Source organism: Hemitrygon akajei, chromosome 29, assembly GCF_048418815.1.
Source record: "Hemitrygon akajei chromosome 29, sHemAka1.3, whole genome shotgun sequence".
Lineage (NCBI taxonomy): Eukaryota > Metazoa > Chordata > Chondrichthyes > Myliobatiformes > Dasyatidae > Hemitrygon > Hemitrygon akajei.
Genome location: NC_133152.1, coordinates 2,369,669 through 2,396,305, shown reverse-complemented (window position 1 = coordinate 2,396,305; position 26,637 = coordinate 2,369,669). Strand labels below are relative to the sequence as shown.

The 26,637-nt window shown below is 41.7% G+C and overlaps 1 protein-coding gene across 2 annotated transcripts in view; it reads right to left on the bottom strand.

Moving 5' to 3' along the window:
* Window positions 1-4,258: 4,258 nt before the first annotated feature.
* Window positions 4,259-26,637, bottom strand: part of LOC140718199 (ephrin type-B receptor 2) — a 443,811-nt gene continuing 421,432 nt past the window's right edge. For both annotated transcript variants that reach the window (XM_073031645.1, XM_073031646.1), the window contains exons 14-16: window positions 22,019-22,212; window positions 20,519-20,674; window positions 4,259-7,602 (exon numbers count right to left, since the gene is read on the bottom strand). In XM_073031645.1, the coding sequence (XP_072887746.1) occupies window positions 7,494-7,602; window positions 20,519-20,674; window positions 22,019-22,212 (459 nt within the window). In that variant the 3' untranslated portion in view covers window positions 4,259-7,493. The remainder of the gene's footprint in view (window positions 7,603-20,518; window positions 20,675-22,018; window positions 22,213-26,637) is intronic.

Genomic DNA, 26,637 nt, shown 5'->3' with positions numbered 1-26,637 from the left:
GCAATGCAATGGGTGATGGATGACACATATTGTTCATAATAGAAACAGTTCTACATAATTCACAAACACTGGCATTGAGTTGTTCTGTTCACAGAAAGAGACGGTGTCTGATGTAATGACATCAGTGTAAGGTGACTGATTTTGGTTTGTTGGCAATGGGAGTAAAGGGTTGTGGTTTTAGTTAAGCATATTAAACACTCTTGCATGTTTTATTTGCAAAATTCTACAGGTGGAAGACCAAGACAGATTGCATAACCTGGGCTTGTTTACTCTGAAGTGGAAGATTCTGAGAAGTAATGGTATATTTTATTTTAATTTATATAGCACAGAACAGCCATTCCACCCCTTCGAGCTGCACTGCCCAACATACCCGATTTAATCCGAGCCTAATCACAGCACAATTCACAATAACTATTTAACCTACTAACTGGTTTGTCTTTGGACTGTGGGAGGAAAGCGTAGAAAACTCACAGATTCCATGGGGAGGAGGCATAAACTGCTTACAGAAGACATATGAACAGTCATAGCATCGTACTAACCGCTATGCTACTGGTAGGTGTGTCAGAAACAAGCAGGCATAGCCTTAAGGTGAGGGGAAAGAGTTCTAATGCAGAACTGAGGAGTGAGTTTTATTTACACAGAGTAGTTGATACTTCTAACATGATATTAGAGGAAGTGATGTATCTGATACAGTCAATATCTTTAAAATACATTAAAAATGCAGTTGAAAAGGCAAGGCATTGAAGAGGTCAGGCCTAATGTGGCCAGAGTGTGATGCATAACAAGACATAGATGTAGTGAACTAATGGACCTGTTTCTGTGCTCTTTGACTCTGGCACAACCCTGGCCTCTTCTTCTAAATTTCCTTTCTCTTTCTGCCCTTGTCTCCCCCCTATCTCTCTATCCTCATCTATTGCCCTTATCACCCCTGTACATCCTTCCCTCTTGCTTCACTTCCTCCATCTCCCCTCCCATGTGCTACCTCTCAATGCAGCTGTGTGTCCCTTTCACTTTGTTCATTAGTTTTACTCTCAGTTCTCGCTTCCTCTAGTGGAGTTCCACAGGGGTCAGGGTTGGGACTGCAGGTCTTTACTTTATACGGTAATGATCTGGATGAAGCAACCAATGTATTGTAGCTCAAAGTTTGAAGTCATTGCAGCTAGGTTTGTAGATGATAGCAAGATAGGTGGAGGAGCAGGCAGTGTTGCTGAGACAAGGAGCCTGCAGAAGGACTAGGACAGGTTGAAAAAGTGGCAGATGGTATACAGCATTGTGAAAAGTGGGGTTATGCACTTTGGTAGGAAAAATAATGGTGTTATTTATCCAACCGAAATGTCAACTGTTTAATCCTCTCTATACATGTTGCATGAAGGGCTGTGTTCCTACAGCATTTTGAGTTTATGTTCAAAAGAATAGCCCCAGGCTTGATCCATGTGGAATATTTGATGCTTTTGAACCTGTATTCTTACAGAGTACAGAAGATTAAAGGGGAATCTCATTGAAAAGTACTGGATACTTAAAAGTCTCAATAGAGTGGACGTGGAAAGTATGTCCCTATTAGGAAAATCTAGGATCTAAGGGCTCAGGATATCCCTTTAAAATGGAGATGAGGAGGAATTTCTTCAGCCAGTGGGAGGACAGTTGAGACCAGGTCATTTAAGACAGACACAAAGTACATTGCAGATGCTGTGGTCAAATCAACACATACAAAAGCTGGATGAACTCAGCAGGTCAGGCAGCATCCGTTGAAAAATTTAAGACAGAGATTGAAAGGTTCTTGATTGATAAAGGGGGTTAAGGGTTATGGGCAGAAGGCAAGAGAATAGAGTTGAAAAAATATCAGTCATGATTGAATGGCAGAGATGGGCAAAATGGCCTAATTCTGCTCTGGTATCCTTTATTTGTTCATGATGGGCTTTTCTGCCCCTTCTTCCATCTCCCTTTCTTTGCATGCCCCTGGACACTTCCATTTTCCCCTCACTGACTTTCTGTCTGAGTTACTGAAACACAGTCTCTCCTTAGAGCAGTCATTCCCAACCTTTTCTATGCCCCACACCCCTAGGAAGTGTTTGATTAATGTTTGCACCCCCTACAAAAGTAATATCACATTTGAAGATGAAGAAGTCTAATTTCTAATTTTTGAACCACAAATTGAACCACATACAATACTGCAGGTGAACAAATTGAACTTAAAAAAATAAGCTTTTAACTCAGTGCAAAAAAATGCAAATATAAATTGAACAATTAGATACTAATTTAATCAGAAAAAATAGTAAACAGTAAAATCAATCCCAACTGTGAACATAAAAATTCAATGACTTCTTTGCTCCTGCTTCTCATTCATGATTTTGTCAAAACATGGAACTTTCTTGCTGACTGCGAACCGCAGGTCTGCCTGTGGATTCAGGCGATTCCTAGATTTTGTCTTGATTGACAAAAGAGAACTGAATCCAGATTCACACAAATATGTTGTTGAAAATGGAATGAGGACACGGAGTGCTTTTCCATCAAGTCTTGGGAACATATCCAGTGCTGCACACCAAAACTCCTCCAAAGTCTTGCTTTCAAATTGCATTTCAAGAGCTCAATTTGTCTGCAAATCAATAAGATCTTCCTTCAGCTCTTCATCATCTGACATTTTCTCCAAATTGTAGGAATATGGATTCATGATCCATTCTTCTGAAATTTTCAGGTCTCCAGCAGCAAAATATCCATCAAGCGATTCTGACAGCATTTCCAAATGAGCCACAATTTCTTCACGCACAGTAGGAGTTATGGATCCAGCATCATCAAAATTTGAGAGACTACCTCTTTCCAACCTTTCACGCCAAAGACGTAACTTTTCTTTGAAGGCATTCAACTTTTCACAAGCCTTCAATATGTTTATCCCTTTTCCTTGAAGAGAAACACTCAGGTCATTCATACAAGTGAAAATGTCAGCTAAGTAAGCCAGCATTTGGGCAAATTCCTGTGATTCCATTGCCTCAACCAGATCATATTCACGCTCCTCCAGAAAAACTTTGATTTCTTCCCGCAGTTCAAAGAAGCGGGTTAAAGCTTGTCCTCGTGACAACTAACGGACTTCTGTGTGGAAAAGCAAAGCTAAATGCTCACTTCCCCGATCCTCACAAAATGATTTGAAGATGCGATCGTTCAAAGCATGCCCCCCGATCCAGTTGATGATCTTCACACAAGTATTAAGGACCTTCTTCAAATTTGGAGGCAATGTTTTTGATGCCAAAGCATGTCGATGAAGAAAACAATGTGTAACTTGCAAGTCTGGAATCTCCTTTTTCATCAATGCAGAAAAGCCAGATTTATTTCCAAGCATTGCAGGTGCCCCGTCAGTGCACACACAACCAATGACTTTGATATCTACATCATGTTTGGCAAAGAAGTCTTTCACCAGCTGCATCACATCCTTTGCAGTTGTGTTTGTTTTCAGATCTTTACAAAACAGGAACTCTTCCTTCACAGCACCATCATTGACATACCTCACTAATGTGATGGGTTGACTACAACTGGAGACATCAGTTGACTCATCCAACTGAATAGAGATTTTAAGAGGGCTAGCTCTGACATCTGAGATGACTTGGTCCAAAATATCTTCACTCAAATCACTGATTCGGTTGTGAATGACATTATTTGATAGGGGCACCTGTTCAAATTTTTTTCTTGCTTCTTTGCCCAGCATAATTGTTGCCATTTCTGGTGCACATGGCTTGATGAGATCTTCTGTAATTGTATGGGGCTTCTTGGATTTGGCCACTTTATACGCCACTTGGTATGAAGCAAAAAGTAGTGGTTTTTCAACAGAAACAAAACTTAATTTTGGAAGAGTTCCTTGTGAATCAAAATGAGCTCTTTTGATTTTCAATGACCCAACATCATGTCCTTCAACATCAGCTCCACCATGCTTGTTCTTGAAGTGCTCTTGAAGCTTGGATGGCTTCAGATTTGAGATGGAAAACAGAACGCTACAAAGAATGCACTGGAGTTTTTGCAAGCCATCATTTCCTGTTGTGCAAGTGAAACCAAAGCTGACATAGTCATCATTCCATTTCCTTCTTTTTGACGTGATGAAGGGTTAAGGGTAAAGAGAAAAATATGAGCTAATATGAGAAAAACTATCTGACTACGTCAGGGATGACCGCTTTACTCAACCAGAACGCCTATAGCAAAGTATCGCGAGAAATACACTTTCAAATATTATATTATGATATCTGCGGTTACGCCAGGATAAATTGTCAGGTGGAAATGCTACGGGGACGCAATGCAACTTATTCGGCTACTCTCTACTGAATTTACACACCTATTTCTGATGATTACTGGAGATATGAACTCTCATCAGACGATTCAAAGTCCTCGATGCTAACCATGATAGCTCCTCAACTAACACAATTCAAAATTATCAACGATTCAAGAAAAAAACCTTTTAAGAGAAAAAAAACCTTTGAAATTCAAAAACTTCTTTAATGCATTGAGACAAATACGAATGAATGACTTCAGCTGCTTTTTATCAAAATACAGCTTTTTAAAACTATATAATTGAATAATTTACCTAGTGTCTGCGGGTTTGGTTTTAACGCGACATCATTACTCGATGGTTGATTCGGGATGTATAAAGATTTTGGCATTATGAGATGATTTTTAATTCTGAGACGTAACCTTCTAGCTAACATTGATGAGACTCCTCGACTCTGAGGTGTAACTTCCCAGGTAACACTGATGAGAATCCTCAATGCTGACTCGGGCAGTGGGAGACTAGAGTGAGTTTATGTCTCTCTCAACTCGGGCAGCGAAAGACTGGAGTGTGCTTGGGACAAACGTTACTACCACTTCTCAAGGCACACTGGCAGCTGGCTGAGTGATGACTCATGACTCGTCACTCAAGGACACAAGCCACTCCTTGTCACACCCCCCTGAAATTCCATCTCACACCCCCCGGGGGTGCGGGCACCCCAGGTTGGGAACCCCTGTCTTAGAGTCATACAGCACAGAAACAGGCCCTTAGCCCAATTGGTCTACGCTGACAGCAATTCTCATCCAAACTGAGCCCATTTTGCACATGTTCTTAAGCCCACAAGATATAGGAGCAGAATTAGGACATTTTGCCCAACGAGTCTGCTCCGCCATTCCATCATGACTGATCCCAGATCCCACTCAACCCCATTCACCTGTCCTCTCACCATATCCTTTGATGCCCTGACCAATCAGGAAAGTATCAACTTCTGCCTTAAACAGCCACAGACTTGGCCTCCTCTACAGTCCGTGGCAGAGCATTTGAGCCTTTCTGATCCATGTGCTTATTCAAGTGTCTTTTAAATGTTTATTTATATATGAAATAAGCCACCAAAGGAAATGGTCTAAAAGTGACTTATTCTAATATTTGCTACCTCTGCCTCTCTGTCTCTCACTCTCTCTCTGACATGTTCTCTAGGTCCCAATTTATGTTACTCTTTGACAGTCTCTGCCAACCAGTAAAATCCACTCAACACTCCATTTCTATGTCCATATATTTTGCATATCTTTCATTTTGTTATTTCATGCACAAAGCTCTGTAGTTTGGGAGAGATCTTTGTACTGTATAAACTTTGCAAACAAACAGGTTACAAGAAGTCTTTGGATGTTACTGAAGTCTGCATGATGTACCCATCTGGTGAATTAGTAGGATCTGATAAGACATATTAAATGCACTGGCTAACTGGAGTAATTTAGTGCATTCTTTCCAATTCATGTTTCTGACAAAGTAAAAAGCATCTTGCTCCAATCTATAACCTTGGTCCAAAGGTGTCCTAAATGTGCACCTCAGTCACTTAGCATTCTTTAATCACTTCAGTCCTTTCTCCCGTTTCTTTGTGATCCTTCACATATGGGTTCTGGTTGTGTCCAGCTCTGGGCATAACACACAATAAATCAGACTCCATCCAACATGGCAGGCAGCTACAGAAACTTGAACAACTGTAGGAGACCATTCAGCCCTTTGAGCCATTCCGTTCTTCAATATGAATTTGGCTGCTTCTCAGTCTCAATACCACACTTCTGCATTCTCTCTGCACGTGAGTGTGTTTTGTGTACAGTAATCTACTTACCTTCTTCAGAAAAATACTTAGTGCCTTGGCTTCCACTGCTCTCTGTAGTGGGGAATTCCACAGGTTCACTACACTTCAAGTGAAGAAAAATGTCCATGTCTCAGTACTAAGCATCATCCCTGTATTCTGAGACAGGGATTTCTTTTTCCAGTTCTCCCCAGAGTGGGAATCATTCCTGTATCCAGTCTGTCAGAACTTTGTACATGTTAAAGAGAAATCTGAAGTATTCTTAAACTTTACAATACAGACTCCTGTTTCCTTTCTATGCAGTGTTTTTTTTCATAAAATGACACGTGGTGTACATTGTTGGCATATTTTACAATAAGATTTGCATTTACCAAGCAACAATTTTGGAACATTGCTATAATGAGGTATCAGTAAAGTTTTTCAGTCAATGGATTAGTAACAAACTGACAGTCATTGAATTTAATTACATTTGGGGTTGTGTTCTAATCCACCTGGTACTATACAAACTGCAGTGGAGTTTTCAACCATGCCAACTATCTATCAAGTTAAAAATACGAGTGTTGACCTTTATCTGTAGAGTTACTTCTGTGGCAGAGCTGTGCTTTTATTCTCCCTATCAATAAATATTTGTTGTACATTATAAAGATTTTGGAAAATCTCAAAAAATTCTCTTTGTGAGACCTGAAACAAAATCAATATGGTACATTTTTCTAAATTTAGCAAGTACTGCCTCCTCTGTAGGATAGATGTACCAAGAATAAGACTCATTGGACAAAAGTGTACTACAACATTGATGTGTTGAATGTAGGGAAAGCTGCCAACTTTAAATGTTCTACTTAAAGAATCAAAGGAAGAGCTTCTCGCCATGGGTCCCATCTGACCAAAGGTACAACAGTTGCCAATGTAACTACTGCAGTTTTGTCTGTTCTTCATTTTTTTTCTTGCATTTACATTAAAGGATCCAGCCTCAAAATTTGTTGTTCCTCTAATTCCTTAAGTTTTATTCTTGCCCACAAGTTGCTGTGATATATTCGGAGCTGCATACTTCCTTATCATACGTTGAGTTCATTGTACACCTTATTTTGCTCTTTTATGTTTTCTTCAGGAAAAATAATATAAGCACATTGGCACCTTAGCCATTTCTGAATTATCAAAGAGTTCGTGGCAATTACAGATTCTGGGTTAATTGCATGGTCCCTTGGAGATGATGTTAGTTTTACATTACAGTTGCTTGAACCCTTTTAAAGGGGTTTTGTGGATTAAATGTAAATGTTAATATCATTTCACAGAGCTTTTCCAGCCTTCAATGAAGTTCTTGGAAGGACTTTAGACTGTGAAGGTTTGGGTTGCAATAGGTCAGTCTCAAAAGGCCTCCAGACTTAAGATTACTCCGAACTGCAATATTCAAAGTCTTTGTACAAACCATACCCACTGTCAGACTTCCATTGACTGAATTTGATTCATTTGTGTTTGCATCATCTGAATACTGTTCAAAATTTTCTTCTGATGTCCTGCCAGATTAACACCAACTCGAAGCATATCCCTAGTGACAAAGAAAAAGACGTTGTTATGGATGAGAAATATTGTTTTCCATAGCTTGTATTCACTGAATTGTTGTTATTCACTGTAAACTGCTTATTAGAAAATATTTTCCTACAATAGTGAGTTATTACAAAAATTATATTTTAATGGAAATAACTGATTCTTTATCATTTTTAGAATTTAAGGTAGATTTGAGACAATCATAAAATTCAATTCATACTATTTCAAATAATTCATGGCACTATTGCCATATTTCTTTTCACTGCTTAGAATGATCTGCATAGGTAGAGGTAATATTTATACAGTGAGTCCTTTTGGGGGTTTATAAAATATATAGGAGAGTAAGCTGGCTGAAAAGGGTATATGAAATGGCTCTGACCAACAGAATTCCAAAACATTTTATAAAATTTTAGAATCAGAAGAGTAGCTAAGTCCCCTCAAAAACCCAAAAAAAAAGCATTTGTGTGAAGCTAGGAGATACGTATGGTGACTTTCATGAATACTTCACATCATTTTACCCAGGGAGAAGGATGCAGAAGATGGAGAGTTAGGGAGAATGTTTGCTGATAGATTGGAACATGTGTGCATTAGGAAAGGGAAATATTAAAGAAACCAATGTATGCTAAAGTGGACAAATCCCAGTGCCTAACAAAACCATTCCCAGGGAGTCATGGGAAGCAAGGAAGATTGCTGGGGCTCTGAGAGTGAAGCTTGCGTAATCTTTAGTCGCAGGTGAGGTATGAGGAGACTGGAGGGTGGCTGATCTTATTCCAATATTCAAAAAAGGCAACAGGGATATGCCAAGAAACAAAAAAACAATGGGTGTTATGCCATTAAAAGGGAAATTATTGATAAAAAGTCCTCTGCAATGGCATTTATGATTACTGGAAAGGCAGGGACTGTAAGTAAAAATAAATTTTTTTTGAGGAGCTTACGACAAAAATTAATGAATGTGAGGCAGCAGACATTCAAGTTCAAATTAAATTTGTTATCAAAGTACAAAAGATAAAAAGACCAACACTCGATGCACAAGAAAAAAAATACAAATCATGCAAACAACTGAACCAAACAATAACATTCCGAACCAAAATTGAGTCCCCAGATCCGGACCCTGGAGCAGCCCGGACTCATAAAGCCTCGCTTATCAGTTCATCATATTAGTGGGCTCAGAGCACAGCAGCCGGGGCAGTCTTCATAGCCTCAGGTATAAATCCATAATAGAATAATCACCACAACAGAACCAATTCAGCCAGTGTGCAAAAGATAACAAACTGTGCAAATAAAAAAAACTAATAAATACATAATCAATAAATATCGAGATCCTGAGATGAAGATTCCTTGAAAGTGAGTTCATAGATTGTGGGAACATTTCAATGATGGGGCAAGTGAAGTTGACTGAAAACCTTTGGCTCAAGAGCCCGATGGTTGATGGGTAATAACTGTTCGTGAACCTGTTGGTGTGAGTCCTGAGGCTCCTGTACCTTCTCCCCAATGACAGCAGCGTGAAGAGAGCATGACCTGGATGGTGGGGTTCCCCTAATGATGGACGTTGCTTTCCTGCAACCACATTTTGTGTAGATGTGCTGAATGGTGAAGAAGGATTTAACTGTGATAGTGTGATAGACTGGGCCATATCCACTACTTTTTGTAGGATTTTCTGTTCAAGGGCATTGGTGTTTCCATGCCAGGCTGTGATGCAGCCAGTCAATATACTCTCCACTACACATCTATAGCAGTTTTTCAGAGTTTTTGATGTCATGCCGAATCTTTGCAAACTCCCAAATAGGGACACTGCCATGCTTTCATTGTAATTGCACTTACATGCTGGGATAGGTTCTCTGAAATGATTACACCGAGGAATTTAAAGTTGCTGATCCTCTTCACCTCTGATTCCATAATGAAGACTAGCTCATGAACCTCTAATTTCCTCTTACTGAAGTCAATAATCAGCTTCTCAGTCTTGCTGACCGAGTACCACTCAGCCAGATTTTCAACATTTTCAATCTCCTACATGCTGATTCGTCACCAGTTTTGATTCAGCTTATGACAGTGGTGTCATCAGCAAACCCGAATATGGCACCAGAGCTCTGCTTAGCCATAAGTGTAAAGTGAGTAGAGCAGGGGACTGAGCACACAGCCTTGTGGTTTTTGCCAATCCAAACTGACTAGAGTCTGCAAGTGAGGAAATCAAGGATCCAATTGCACAAGGAGGTATTGAGGCCAAGTACTTGAAGCTTATTGATAGTTTTGAGGGGATGATATTATTGAATGCTGAACTGTACTTGATAAAGAGCATCCTGATGTATGCATCTATGCTGTCCAAGTCACTTCTCAGGCTGAAGTTGATATGTTTCAGCACTAACCTCTCAAAACACTCATCACTGTGGATGAAATTTCTACTGAATGATAATCATTGATGCAGGTTACATTGTTCTTCTTGGGCACTGGTATAATTGAAGCCTGCTTGAAGCAGGTGGGTACCTCAGACTGACGAAGCAAGGGATTAAAGATCTCAGTGAACACTCCAGTCAGTTGATCAGCACAGATCTTTAGCACTTGGCCAGGTACACCGTCTGGGCCATATGTTTTTAGTGCATTCACCCTCCTGAAGACTGCTGCATGTTGGCCTCAGAGACTGAAATCACAGCAGCATCGGGGGCTGTGGGGGTTTAAGATGGATCTTCCATGCTTTGATGGTCAAAGCGAGCATAAACAACTTTAAGCTCATCTGGAAGCAAAGCCCTGTTTTTGACTATGTTGCTTGTTTTAATTTTATAAGAGGTGATAGGACTTAACCCCTGTCACAACTGTCGAGCATCCTTCACTGATTGAAGTTTAGTCTGGCATTGCCTCTTTGCGTTTTAGATGGCTTTCCAGAGATCATACCTGGATCTCTTGGAACCCTCACTAGACTTGAAAGCCTCTGATCTTGCCCTCAGCAGACTGCAAATCACATGGTTCATCCAAGGCTTCTGAGTGATTTTGTGGACACACCTGTCTACAACTGTTTTAATAAAGTCTGTGACAACCATAGTGTACTGTAAATGTATTCATTCAGATTCACAGAGGAGTCCTTGGACAAGGTCATGTCTACCGACTTGAAGAATATTCTTGGTCACTCCAATGCCCGGACCAATCAAGACCAACCAACCTCTGCTTTAAATAAACATAAAGACTTGGCCTCCACAACTGCTTGTGGCAAAGAATTCCACATATTCACCATTCTCTAGCTGAAGAAATTCCTCATCATCTCCATTCCAAAAGGACACCTCTCTATTCTGAACCTGTCTCCTCTGGTCTCCCACCATCCTCTCCACCTCTACTCTATCAAGGCCTTTCACCTTGATAAAGGGATAGATTTAAGGTGAGAAGGAAAAGATTTAAAGGGGTCCTGAGGGGCAAGTTTATCATACAGGGGATAATAGTACATGGAATGTGTTGCCAGAAGAATTGTTGGAGGTGGCATACAATTATGTAATCCAGGTTAATTAAACCCAAAGATAGAGGGATGAAAACAAGGTTTACCGATTTAAAAAAAAGAGAATTTGAAAAAAAATCAATGTGAGAACAAGGCGTGGCTGACAAGTGCAGATTAAGAGAGAAACACAGCAATGATTAGAAATTGAAGACATGAACTGTTAAGAGTGGAATTAATAGTGAGTACCTTTACCCTACTAAGGTGAAAACTTTAGGGTGAAACCCCTGGAGGAGAGACAATAGTGATAAAAGATTTATTGAAGCTACGGCTATAACATGAAGCAGCTATAACAAGACAATATCAGCAGAGACGAGTGTCCAAGATCCCTACTGTGTAGTCGGGTATTAGTTCTGTGAATTCATATCATGGGATTTGGTCAAGTTTTTTGTACAAGTTTGTGGATTGACTTGTTGTGGATGATAAACTATTTCATTCCAATGAACCAAGTAAGAAACATAGAAACATAGAAAACCTACAGCACAATACAGGCCCTTCGGCCCACAAAGTTGTGCCGAACATGTCCCTACCTTAGAAATTACTAGGCTTACCCGTAGCCCTCTATTTTATTGAGCTCCATGTACCTATCTAAAAGTCTCTTAAAAGACCCTATCGTATCTGCCTCCACCCCCGTTGCCGGCAGCCCATTCCACGCACTCACTACTCACTGAGTAAAAAGCTTACCCCTGACATCTCCTCTGTACCTACTCCCCACCACCTTAAACCTGAATCCTCTTGTGGCAACCATTTCAGACCTGGGAAAAAGCCTCTGACTATCCACATGATCAATGCCTCTCATCATCTTATACACCTCTATCAGGTCACCTCTCATCCTCCGTTGCTCCAAGGAGGAAAGGCCGAGTTCACTCAACCTATACTCATAAGGCATGCTCTCCAATCCAGGCAACATCCTTTTAAATCTCCTCTCCACCCATTCTATGGTTTCCACATCATTCCTGTAATGAGGCGACCAGAACTAAGCACAGTATTCCAAGTGGGGTCTGACCAGGGTCCTATATAGCTGCAACATTACCTCTCGGCACCTAAATTCAATTCCACGATTGATGAAGGCCAATACACTGTATGCCTCCTTAACCACAGAGTCAACCTGCGCAGCTGCTTTGAGCATCCTCTGGACTCAGACCCCAAGATCCCTCTGATTCTCCACACTGCCAAGGTTCTTACCATTAATACTATATTCTGCCATCATATTTGACCTACTAAAATGAACCACTTCACACTTATCTGGGTTGAACTCCGTCTGCCACATCTCAGCCCAGTTTTCCGTCTTATCAATGTCCCGCTGTAACCTCTGACAGCCTTCCACACTATCCACAACACCGCCAACCTTTGTGTCATCAGCAAACCTACTAACCCATCCCTCCACTTCTTCATCCAGGTTATTTATAATAATCACGAAGTTGGCGAGCTACCCAAGATTTGACAAACCAGCGCGGGAACGAAATGTGTAATGATGCAGAGGATTTAATAGGGTTGGATGTATAAGTTTATCTTCATTCGAAGAAACTGAATTTGATTTTCTACAAGAACTGATTATTTTTGCAGACTAATAAGTTACTGAATGAGATTTACTTTGTTTATGAGTTGTGATGTTGGAGAATGAAAGGAGTTAAACCATATATATCTACAATTTTTGAATTTAAACTTGTGGATATACTGCCCGGAACTGAAAATGAAGTTAACTATAATACTTAAGAATAGGAATTAAATCTGGTTTTCTAACTAACTACGGATAAGTAAAAAGGGAAGTTTAGTCTGTAAATTTTTAAATAGGGAATGACACTAAGTCTAATTAGAGAATTTGGTGTATCAAATGTTATTCTCATGAATATCACTGATTCTAACTGAACAGGAATATGGCTTTTGTTGATATCTAAGATTTGGAACCAAAACAGAATTTTGTAATATTGAATTGTTCTTGCTCATGTAAATATTTTGTATATGAGGTAGCTTTGGCAGTCAGGGTGAGAAGACATGAGGTAGCTTTGGTAATCAAGGTGAAGGATAATCCAAAGAGCTTCTACAGGTATACTAAGAGCAAAAGGATAGTAAGGTAGTAAGGATAGTGGGGATAGTAAGGGATAAAATTGGTCCCCTTGAAGATCAGAGTGATCAGCTATGTATGGAACCAAAAGAGATGAAGGAGATCTTAAATGGTTTTTTTGCATCTGTATTTACTAAGGAAACTGGCATGGGGTCAATGGAAATAAGGCAAACAAGTAGTGAGGTCATGGGACCTATACAGATTGAAGAGGAGGAGGTGCTTGCTATCCTGAAGGAAAATCAGAGTAGATAAATCCCCAGGACTTGACAAGGTATTCCCACGGACCTTGAAGGAGACTGGTTTTGAAATTGCAGGGACCCTGGCAGATATATTTAAAATGTTGGAATCTACGGGTGAGGTGTCGGAGGATTGGAGGATAGCGCATGTTGTTCCGTTGTTTAAAAAAGGCTCTAAAAGTATTCCGGGAAATTATAGGCTGGTAAGTTTGACGTCAGTAGTAGGTAAATTATTGGAAGGAATACTAAGAGATAGGATCTCCAAGTATTTAAATAGACAGGGACTTATTAGGGAGTCAACACGGCTTTGTGCGTGGTAGGTCAGGTTTAACAAATCTATTAGAGTTTTTTGAGGAGGTTACAAGGAAAGTGGATGAAGGAAAGGCAGTGGATGTTGTCTACATGGACTTCAGTAAGGCCTTTGACAAGGTCCCGCATGGAAGGTTAGTTAGGAAGATTCAGTCGCTAGGTATACATGGAGAGGTAGTAAATTGGATTAGACATTGGCTCAGTGGGAGAAGCCAGAGAGTGGTAGTGGAGGATTACTTCTCTTCTCTGAGTGGAGGCCTGTGACTAGTGGTGTGCTACAGGGATCAGTGCTGGGTCCATTGTTATTTGCCATCTATATCAATAATCTGAATGATAATGTGGTAAATTGGATCAGCAAATTTGCTGATGATACAAAGATTGGAGGTGTAGAGAGGAGCAGATTGAGAGGCAGATTTTGGAAAGGTGCAAAAATAACAGGGTTGTTATCATGGGTGACTTTAACTTCCCTAATATTGATTGGCACTTGATTAGTACCAAGGGTTTAGATGGGGCAGAGTTTGTTAAGAGTGTACAGGATTGATTCCTGTCACAGTATGTTGACAGGCTGACTAGGGGGAATGCCATACTAGATCTAGTATTAGGTAACGAACTGGGTCAGGTCACAGATCTGTCAGTGGGTGAGCATCTGGGGGACAGTGATCACCGATCCCTGGCCTTTAGCATTATCATGGAAAAGGATAGAATCAGAGAGGACAGGAAAATTTTTAATTGGGGAAGGGCAAATTATGAGGCTATAAGGCTAGAACTTGCGGGTGTGAATTGGGATGATGTTTTTGCAGGGAAATGTACTATGGACATGTGGTCGATGTTTAAAGATCTCTTGCAGGATGTTAGGGATAAGTTTGTCCTGGTGAGGAAGATAAAGAATGGTAGGGTGAAGGAACCATGGGTGACAAGTGAGGTGGAAAATTTAGTCAGGTGGAAGAAGGCAGCATACATGAGGTTTAGGAAGCAAGGATCAGATGGGTCTATTGAGGAATATAGGGTAGCAAGAAAGGAGCTTAAGAAGGGGCTGAGAAGAGCAAGAAGGGGGCATGAGAAGGCCTTGGCGAGTAGGGTAAAGGAAAACCCCAAGGCATTCTTCAATTATGTGAAGAACAAAAGGAAGACAAGAGTGAAGGTAGGACCGATTAGAGATAAAAGTAGGAAGATGTGCCTGGAGGCTGTGGAAGTGAGCGAGGTCCTCAATGAATACTTCTCTTCAGTATTCACCAATGAGAGGGAACTTGATGACGGTGAGGACAATATGAGTGAGGTTGATGTTCTGGAGCATGTTGATATTAAGGGAGAGGAGGTGTTGGAGTTGTTAAAATACATTAGGACAGATAAGTCCCCGGGGCCTGACGGAATATACCCCAGGCTGCTCCACGAGGTGAGGGAACAGATTGCTGAACCTCTGGCTAGGATCTTTATGACCTTGTTGTCAATGGGAATGGGACCGGAGGATTGGAGGGAGGCGAAAGTTGTCCCCTTGTACAAAAAAGGAGGTAGGGATAGTCCAGGTAATTATAAGCCAGTGAGCCTTACGTCTGTGGTGGGAAAGCTGTTGGAAAAGATTCTTAGAGATAGGATTTATGGGCATTTAGAGAATCATGGTCTGATCAGGGACAGTCAGCATGGCTTTGTGAAGGGCAGATCACAAGCCTGACAGAGTTCTTTGAGGAGGTGACCAGGCATGTTGATGATGGTAGTGCAGTGGATGTGATCTACATGGATTTTAGTAAGGCATTTGGCAAGGTTCCACATGGTAGGCTTATTCAGAAAGTCAAAAGGCATGGGATCCAGGGAAGTTTGGCCAGGTGGATTCAGAATTGGCTTGCCTGCAGAAGGCAGAGGGTCGTGGTGGAGGGAGTACATTCAGATTGGAGGGTTGTGACTAGTGGTGTCCCACAAGGATCTGTTCTGGGACCTCTACTTTTTGTGATTTTTATTAACGACCTGGATGTGGGGGTAGAAGGTTGGTTGGCAAGTTTGCAGATGACACAAAGGTTGGTGGTGTTGTAGATAGTGTAGAGGATTGTCAAAGATTGCAGAGAGACATTGATAGGATGCAGAAGTGGGTTGAGAAGTGGCAGATGAAGTTCAACCTGGAGAAGTGTGAGGTGGTACACTTTGGAAGGACAAACTCCAATGCAGGGTACAAAGTAAATGGCAGGATACTTGGTAGTGTGGAGGAGCAGAGGGATCTGGGGGTATATGTCCACAGATCCCTGAAAGTTGCCTCACGGGTAGATAGGGAAGTTAAGAAAACTTATGGGGTGTTAGCTTTCATAAGTCGAGGGATAGAGTTTAAGAGACACAATGTAATGATGCAGCTCTATAAAACTCTAGTTAGGCCACACTTGGAGTACTGTGTCCAGTTCTGGTCGCCTCACTATAGGAAGGATGTGGAAGCATTGGAAAGGGTACAGAGGAGATTTACCAGGATGTTGCCTGGTTTAGAGAGTATGGATTATGATCAGAGATTAAGGGAGCTAGGACTTTATTCTTTGGAGAGAAGGAGGATGAGAGGAAACATGATAGAGGTGTACAAGATATTAAGAGGAATCGACAGAGTGGACAGCCAGCGCCTCTTCCCCAGGGCACCACTGCTCAGTACAAGAGGACATGGCTTTAAGTTAAGGGGAGGGAAGTTCAAGGGGGATATCAGAAGAAGGTTTTTCACTCAGAGATTGGTTGGTGTGTGGAATGCACTGCCTGATTCAGTGGTGGAGGCAGATGCACTAGTGAAGTTTAAGAGACTACTAGACAGGTATATAGAGGAATTTAAGGTGGGGGATTATATGGGAGGCAGGGTTTGAGGGTCGGCACATCATAGTGGGCTGAAAGGCCTGTAATGTGCTGTACTATTCTATGTTCTATGTGTAGTGGACAGTGAGGAAGGTTTTCAAACCTTGCAGAGGGATCTGGACCAGCTGGAAAAATGGGCTGAAAAATGGCAGATGGAGTTTAATACAGAGAAGTGTGAGTTATTGCACTTTGGAAGGAAAAACCAAGGTAGAACATATAAGATAAATGGTAGGGCACTGAGGAGTGCAGTAGAACAAAGGGATCTAGGAATACAGATACAAAATTTGCTAAAAGTAGCGTCACAGGCAGATAGGGTAGTAAAGAGAGCTTTTGGTCCATTGGCCTTTATAAATCAAAGTACTGAGTATAAGAGTTGGAATGTTATGGTGAGGTTGTATAAGGCATTGGTGAGGCCGCATTTGGAGTACTGTGTGTAGTTTTGGTCACCGAATTACAGGAAGGATATTAATAAGGTTGAAGGAATGCTGAGAAGTTTTACAAGGATGTTGCCAGGATTTGAGGAACTGAGTTACCGAGAAAGGTTGAATAGGTTAGGACTTTATTCCCTGGAGCGTAAAAGAATGAGGGGTGATTTGATAGAGGTGTATAAAATTATGATGGGTATAGATAGAGTGAATGCAAGCAGGCTTTTTTCACTGAGGCTAGGGGAGAAAAAAACCAGAGGACATGGGTTAAGGGTTAAGGGAGGAAAAGTTTAAAGGGAACAATGGGGTCTTCTTCACACAGAGCGTGGAATGAGCTGCCAGATGAAGTGGTAAATGCGGGCTCACCTTTAACATTTAAGAAAAATTTGGACAGGTACATGGATGAGAGGTGTATGGAGGGATATGGTCCAGGTGCAGGTCAGTGGGACTAGGAAGAAAAATGGTTTGGCACAGCCAAGAAGGGCCAAAAGGCCTGTTTCTGTGCTGTAATGTTCTATGGTTCTATATTGTTTTTTTCCTATAAACAAAGCTTAACTCCAGAAGTGTCTGGTTTCTATTTACTGCCTCCTTTCAATACCTCGAATCTTCTGATGGCCTACTAGCCATCAGAAGATTCGAGTATAATACTATGTAATTTGATTTTCTCAAAGAGTGCAGTGACTAGTTACTTGCGATAAGACCGCTGCCACACAGATGTTACAATTACAATATCTAAGAAAGACTTAGATGGATAGATGGCGAGGAAAGGTTTAGAGAGACATGGGTGAAACAGGCAAATGGACAGCTCAAGATGCACTCTGTACAAATTAGGCTCAAGGGCCTGTCTCCGTGGTGTATGAATCTGTGACATTGGAACCATGCTCACTAGCAGTCACTGATTGTTGTGTGTTGGGAAGATGCTCAGATGATGTAGCTGCATGGTTTCAAGCTGCACTGCTTTTAGATAAGGAACATGAAAAGTGAAGATATGTTTCCCAAAGAAACAGATGTTATGAAGAAAACTTTTAAGAAGATGTCTTTTTGTATATTAGCAACTTTTGGAGCAAGTAGCTGTCAAAACTAGAGTCACATGAAAAAAAAATCACATGATACCTTTCCATTCAGAGTTTACAAGGTCACGAAGATAAACACATTGCCAAACTGTTGGGCTTGATTCCCCTCACGTAACAATCAGTGATTTCTTGTGAGGATGGTAGCAATATCATAGGCTCATACAGCACAGAGACAAGCCTTTCTGCTTAATATCTCAATGCTGACCTGAGCTCGTCCCATACTTCTGTTAGTCATCTCTGTGAATAACTGATGTCAAGCTGAAGAAGTGTAGTGACACTTTCAGGGTTTAAAGTAGTGGACTAATTCCTCAAAGGTTATTATCAGAAACATTACATTATCACACACAACCCTATAGCACATACAACATCATTATCAAATTACTGTGGATTCTGGTTAATTGGGCCAGCAGTTAATCGGGGCAGCAGATTACTTGGGACAACTCTTAAAGAATAAAAACTAATCAGGAAAATAGTTGGGATTCTCTTTGTTTATTTGGGACACTATATCACTTAATTGGGACAGGAGACTGTTGCTGACCATTTTCTAACTAGCATCAGTTGTGTGCACTTGTGTGTCCGTTAAACACTACACCATGCTTAAGAGCAAACAGCTTTTAAATAGCATCAGTAACGTCTGTTTGTGTTCAACAAGCAGTGATTTTCGTCTCTGATAGCTGATGAGAAGAGTAAGACAATTCAGAGCTATTTTGCTCACTGTGGTTTCAAAGCATTCAAGCTTGGAGATGCCAGAAATGGCCGTGAGTGAAAAAGAAATGATTTCACTACTTCAATAAGATAGGTACTACGAAGAATTTGAAAGAATCGACTATCATCTTGAACGTTACATTGAAAGTGAAGGTTTGGAGGATGCAATCGTTGAACGTATTGAAGGTAGTCTGTCATCTGACCAGGTATCTGTATAGATCTTTTTTCAATTGTTGGTTTATCTCAGTTAAACAGTAGTTTGTCTGTTTTATATGTTTTTAACTATTTCCATGAAACATCAGCTAATTGGTGCAGCTGCGCAATTGAACCAATATATACTGGTCCCGATGTGCACAATTAACCAGAATCCACTGTATTTTCATGGAATTTTGGCTAATTGAGCAACTGCTTAATTGGACCAAAATGTCCTGCTCCTGATGTATCCTAATTAACCAGAATTTACTGTACTTACAAATAGATCCTTCAATAATTTTCAACCAAAACTACTTATTACTGCAGAGGAGTTCATTGTGTTCATTTATGGAGGAAATCACGGAGTGGCTGAGCTGATGGCTGGACAGCTAAATCGATGTGGATGAGAACAGAAAATGAAGAGCATGTGATTGAGGATGTGATTGAGCTGCAGAGGATGCACAAGAAATTGACCAGGCTGTTGCCTGGAAAGGGATATTTCTGTTCAGAGGAGGCATTGGATAGGCTAGATTTGTTTCCTTAGGAGCAGATGAAGCTGAAGAGATAGCTGGTTGAGGTATAGCAAATCCTGATGGACAGTCCAATGCAAACTAAAGGAACAACATTTCATATTCCACCTGGGTAGCCTACAATTCAATGATATGAACATTAAATTTTACACTTTCAGTTAACCATTACCCTCTGTGATTTCCCTCAGCTGTGGTCCCACTCCTTAACCAATATCTGGTCCTCCCTTTTTTGCCTCCTTCCAGCACTCATTTTTGTTCCCTTCTTGGTTCTAGCCACTTTCTACCCACACATTTCACCTCTTCCCTAATGGTTTACCTTCCTTACTTATCAGATTTCAGCACCAATAGGAATTGTGTTTCCCCCCACCTCCTTAGCCCTCTGGCAGATGTCTCCACCTTCACTACTACCCCCCCTACCTGGCTCTATTTGTGATGATTTTTCTTTATTTGCTAGCTTCCACATCATCCATCTGTCTTTGTCCCCCAACTCAACCCTCCACCACTTGGCTTCATCTGCCAGTTATCCTTCACCAAGGTTGACCAGGCTGGTGCCTGGAAAGCAATATTTCTGTTCAGAGGAGGCATTGGATAGGCTAGATTTGTTTCCTTAGGAGCAGATGAAGCTGAAGAGATAGCTGGTTGAGGTACAGCAAATCCTGATGGACAGTCCAATGCAAACTAAAGGAACACTTGGTCCACCAATTCCATGAAACATCACTACTCTCCCCTTTACACTAGTGACCTTCCCTCTCCATTCTATCCCTTTGTAGAATTTCAACCCAAAACTTCAACAATTTGCTCCCCCCATGAATGCTGCTCAACCCATTAAGTCCCTGCAACAATTGTTCGAATCCAGAGCTCGGGTTGTTGTTTCTTCTGTCTTCATGTCTCTGATAAGCTTAGACGGAGTACTTGCCCCATGGCACAGATGTCCAAGACCAGAGGGCATATATTTAAGGTGAGGAGTAAGAGGATACAAGAGGGTTTGAGAAAGTTTTTTTTTACCCAGATGGTGTTACAGTCTGGAATGTTTGTATCTGTGCAACAACTCCAGGCAAGTCTCTACTAATCAAGTAAGACAAAATTGCAAACTTACTCCGCAGTCATTTGAGAGACAAATTCGAATGTTGTGAAGCCTTCATTCAAAAAGTTATCTTTATATTGTCCCATCTTAATGGCTTCCAACCAGTCACCTACTGTAGAGAAGCTGGAAAAATCAGGGACTGTACGGTCCAGCAATGGTAATGTTACCCTGTAAAAAGAATTCAGAAAATTGAGCGACTGCCCACAAATATAGCACAGGAAATCAGAATGAGACTAAGGATTCACATGTTCAGAATTACTCACTCCTTCAAACAAGATACTCAGGTTAAATTCACAGGGTAGAAAACATGCAAAACTATGAAGTCCTTTTAAATGGTGAGAGACAGACAGATGTTGGTGTTCTGAGAGATCTGGGTGTCCTTGTACATTAGTCACTGAAAAATAACATAAGGTTCAACAAGCAGTTTGGATGACCAATAGTCTGGTGGCCTTTACTCCAAGAGGATTTGAGGAAGAGACTTATTGTAATTATGCAGCATGCTGCTGAGACCACGCTTGATGATCCTACTAAAGGAAGGATGTAAAGAACCTGCATTAAAGGGAATTCAGATTGTTGGACTGTCTTGAGAGATTATGCAGACTGGGCCTATGCAGCTGAGAAACACCAAAGATGGTCTCATTGAAAATGACAAAGGGCTTGACAAGGTGGATGCAAGGATGATGTTCACCTTGGCCAGCCTGTCCAGATCCAGGACTCACAATCTCTTAGGGAGAGATTCAACCAATCAAGACCAAGATGATTAAATAATATTTTCATTCTGGGCAGAGTGAACCCGTGGAGTTCTGTACTGAAATAAACTATGGAGGCTCAGTCACTGAGATACTCAAAAGATCCTTAAAATGTATATATTATATATGAAGGGTGCATGGCATGAGCATTGACTAACCATACTGAGTGTCAGGGTAGGTATGAAGAGCTGAGGAGTATCATTGAGGACCGTGTTCTCTATTTGTACATTCAGAAGCTTTTTCCTGTTTGTTTCTGACACTTTCATTTATATTTTCAAAGTGTTTAGCGGGATATGGACCAATCACAGGAAAACAGAACTGGCTCAGATGGATATCTGAGTAGAAGTGGTAGAGTATTCCAGTAGAAGTGGTAGAGGCAGGTTTGGTATTGTCATTTAAAGTAAAATTGGATAGGTATATGGACAGGAAAGGAATGGAGGGTTATGGGCTGAGTGCGGGTTAGTGGGACTATCTGAAAGTAAGCGTTCGGCACGGACTAGAAGGGCCGAGATGGCCTGTTTCCATGCTGTAATAGTTATATGGTTATATGTGATATCTTGATTGGCATAGGACAGCTGGACAAAGGGCCTGTTTCTGTGTTGTATGATGCTATTAAAAATCTATCCGAATGTTAGGCCGATCAGACATACATGAAAATCTCCAAGTATGATCATGCACATGTGGTCCCTGAAACCCAGAATGATGGGGAAGTATAGAAACCAAACTATAGACAAATAGGGAAAATAAGAAAACATGTTCCAACCCTGAAGATAATGGTGTCAAAGCCTTTAAGCTGTTTGGATTCCTGATCATTTTATCCAAGGTATTCACAATCTGCCCAAACTTTGGCCTGTTGTTCCGATCCTTTTGCCAGCAGTCAAGCATTAATTGATGAAGTGCTGTTGGACAGTCCATAGGTGGAGGGAGTCGATAATCTTGTTCAATAGCATTGATCACCTTTTAATATAAAGCATAAAATACAGTGATTCAGAAGATGACTCTTTGAATTCAGACTGACTGAACATTACAATGTTGTGATGGTTTGGAAAGCACTAAAGTAATCTTCACCATAGACATTATTATAGCTCGGCTATAATAAACAGGAGAATCTGGGAACACAGAGATTCGGCCACTTGAACTGGAACAGGCAGGAGCCAACCCCTTTGGTCTGTTTTATTGTTCCATAAGATTATGCCGATCTGATCCTGGCCACCATTTCACTTTTCCATCCAGGCTCCTCAGAATTTAGCTCATCTATATTTCAAAAGTATATTCCGTCCTTGAATATCCTGCTCCCACAGATCTCTGGGTGAAAAAAAATGCCAACATTTGCAACAGGAGGAAGAAATTCTTCTCATCTCCATCCTGAATCAGCAACTCCATGTTCTGGGTCCTCCACAAAGGGAAGTATCTTCTCACCATCACCCTGTTAATAAAAGCCACTATCATGGGGGAGTGGGAAGTATAGTGCAATTAGACAGGAACTGGGGAGCATCAGTTGGGAACAGATGTACTCAGGGAAATGCACAACAGAAATGTGGAGGTTACTTCAGGAGCATTTGCTGGGCGTTCTGGATTTACAAATACAAACTTTGTATTTGGAGAAGCATAGCTGATTAGGATAGTCAACGTGGCTTTGCAAGGGGCAGGTCATGTCTCATGAGCCTAATTGTACTCTTTGAGCAGGTGACAAAGCACATTGATAAAGGTAGAGCAGTGGATGTGGTGTATATGGATTTTAATCAGGCATTTGCTAGGGTTTCCTTATTCAGAAGGTCAGGAAGTATGGGATCCAGGGAAAGTATAGGATCTCATTCAGAAGGTCAGAAAGAAGGGGATCCAGGGAAACTTGCCCATAGAAGGCAGCGGGTGGTAGTTGGAGAACACTGGGGCTCTGCAGGGATCTGTTCTGAGACCCCAGCTCTTTGTGATTTTTATGAATGATTTGGATGAGGATGTGGAAAGGTAAGTCTGCACTTGACACAAATGTTGTGGATATTGTGGAAGGTTGCTGTAGGTTACAATGGGACACTGACATGAGGCAGAGCAGGGATGAGAAGTGTTAGATGGAGTTCAACCTAGAAAAGTACGAAGGGATTCATTTTGGAAGGTTGAATTTGAAGGCAGGATACAGGGTCCATGGTGGCATTCTTAGAAGTTTAGAGAAACAGAGTGATCTTGGGGTCCATGTCTATAGATCCCTCACAGTTCCCATGCAAATTGATAGAGTTGTTAAGAAGGTATATGGTGTGTTGGCCTTCATTGATCAGGCAACTGGGTTCAAGAGCCACAAGGTAATGTTGATTACGAGGTAATCAACACTAGTGCACCTCATGGTTGTGTGCTTAGACAATTGATCTAACCATTTCTATTAGTTTGTCCCTCATTCTCTTCAACTCTAAGGAATAAAGACCTGGAGTGGTCAACCTCTCCCTATAGTTCAAACCCTCTAGACATAGCAACATCCTTGTAAATCTTTTCTGCACCTTTCCAGTTTTACACCTTTCCTCTAACAGGGTGACCAAGATTGTTCACCGCAGAGTCACTGATTGAATGCTGCACTTTCATACTCAAATCATCTACATAAATAACAAACAACAAAGGTCCCAACACCCACCCCTTTGGCACATCCCAGTCACTGACGTTCATTCTACTTCGCTCCAAGCCAATTTTGAGTTCAATTAACTACCTCTCCCTGCATTCCATGGGACTTGTTTATTCTTGACACCAGCCATGCAAGGCATTGGCAAACAGCTTGCTAAAATACAAATAAAAATAGGTATTGTAGCAATAGAAATTTGCTAAAAGGCAAATAGAAACTGGTATTTTAGCAATAGAAATTTACTAAAAGACAAATAGAAATTGGTATTGTAGCAATAGAAATTTGCTAGAAAACAAATAGAAATTGGTATTGTAGCAATAGAAATTTGCTAGAAAACAAATAGAAATTGGTATTGTAGCAATAGAAATTTGCTAGAAGACAAATAGACAATTTAGGATTGTCGGGTGTTGCTGTGACGTGTTTTGAAGGGCTAGAAGGCCTATTCTGCGCTGTATCGCTAAGTAAATAAAACACTCATTGCCTTCATCTACCTCTTCAAAAAGCTCTAAAGGATTTGTCAAGCAGAATATTTCAAGCATAACACCATGCAAACTCTTTCTGATCAAATTTTGTCTTTCTAAATTCAGGTATATCCTGTCCTTCAATATTCCTCCAATAATGTCCCCACCACTGATGTCCAGCTGAGTAGCCTGTAGATCTTTTTGCCTTCCTTCTTAAACCATAAGACCATATGACATAGGAGCAAAATTAGGCTATTTGGCCCATCGAGACTGCTGCCATTCCATCATGGCTGATTTATTATCCCCTTCAACCTTATTCTCCTGCCTTTTCTCAGTAACCTTTGACCCCCTTACTAATCAACATCCTAGCAATCTAGGCTTCACTTGGTCTCCACAGCTACCTCCTGCCAATAAATTTCACAGATTTAGCACCCTTTGGCTAAAGAAACTCATCCTTATCTCTGTTTTAAAGGAGATTTGATAGATGTATACAAAATTATGAGGGGTATAGATAGGGTAAATGAAAACAAGCTTTTTCCAGAGGTTGGGTGGGACTACAAGAGGTCATGGGTTAAGGATGAAAAGTGAAATGTTTCAGGGGAAACTGAAGGTAAACTTCTTCACTCAGAGGGTGGTGACAGTGTACAACAAGTTGTCAGCACAAGGGATACTCTTCACCATGCACAACACACTGGAGGAACTCAGCAGGTCGGGCAGCATCCGTGGAAATGAGCAGTCAACATTTCGAGCCGAGACCCTTCATCAGGACTGAAGAGGGAGGGGGCAGGGGCCCTATAAAGAAGGTGGGGGAGGGTGGGAAGGAGAAGGTTGGTAGGTGCCAGGTGAGAAACCAGTAAGGGGTGGGGGAGGGGAAGCAGGGAGGGGATAGGCAGGAAAGGTGAAGAAGGAATGTAAGGGGAAAGCACTATGGGTAGTAGAAGGCAGAATCATGAGGTGATAGGCAGCTGGAGGAGGAGGCAGAGTGAAACTGGGATGCGGGAAGGGAGAGGGAGGGAATTACCGAAAGCTGGAGAATTCAATGTTAATGCCAAGGGGCTGGAGACTACCCTGACGGTATATGAGGTGTTGCTCCTCCAACCTGAGTTTGGCCTCATCATGGCAGTGGAGGAGGCCATGTATGGACATATCCGAATGGGAATGTGAAGCAGAGTTGAAGTGGACAGCAACCGTGAGATCCTGTCTGTTGTGGCGGACGGAGAGGAGGTGCTCGACGAAGCAGTCCCCGCCGATGTAGAGGAGGCTGCACCGGGAGCACCGGTTGCAATAGATGACCTCAACAGACTCACAAGTTAAGTGTTGTCTCACCTGGAAGGACTGTTTGGGGCCCTAAATTGTGGCAAGAGAGGAGGTGTAGGATCAAATGTAGCAATTACACTTCCAGGGATAAGTGCCAGGTGGGAGATCTATGGGGAGGGACGTGTGGACCAGGCAGTTGTGAAGGAAAGATCCATGTGAAAAGCGGAGAGGGGTGGAGAGAGAAAGATGTGCTTAGTGGTGGGGTCCTGTTGAAGGTGGCAGAAGTTGTGGAGGATAATATGCTGGATCTGGAGGCTGGTGGGGTGGTAGGTGAGGACAAGGGGAACTCGGTCCCTGTTGTGGTGACGGGAGGATGGGGTGAGTGCCGAAGTGTGGGAAATGGAGGAGATGCGGGTGAGGGCATCATTGATGACGGCAGAAGGGAAACCATGATCCTTCAAAAAGAGGACATTTGAAATGTCCTGGAACGGAAAGCCTCATTCTGGGAGCAGATGAGGCGGAGACAGAGGAACTGGGAATAGGGAATAGCAGTTTTGCATTTGGCAGGGTGGGAAGAGGTATAGTTGAGGTAGTTACGAGAGTCAGTGGGTTTATAGAAGATATCAGTGGATAGTCTGTCTCCAGAGATGGAGACCGAGAGATCAGGAAAGGGGAGAGCAGTGTTCTGAGATGGACCAAGTGAATTTGAGGGTTGGGTGGAAGTTAGAGGCAAAGTCGATGAAATTGATGAGCTCAGCATGGGTGCAGGAAGCAGCACCAATGTAGTCGTCAATGTAGCGAAGGAAAAGTCCGAGTTCCCCTTGTCCTCACCGACCACCCCACCAGCCTCTGGATCCAGCATCTTATCCTCCACCTTCAACAGGACCCCACCACTAAGGAAATCTTTCCCTCTCTACCCCTCTCAGCTTTTCGTAGGGATCGTTTCCTCCCCAACTGCCTGGTCCACAGATCCCTCCCCACAGATCTCCCACTTTGCACTTAACCCTGCAAGCATAATTGCTACACCTGTCCCTACACCTCCTCTCTTACCACCATTCAGGG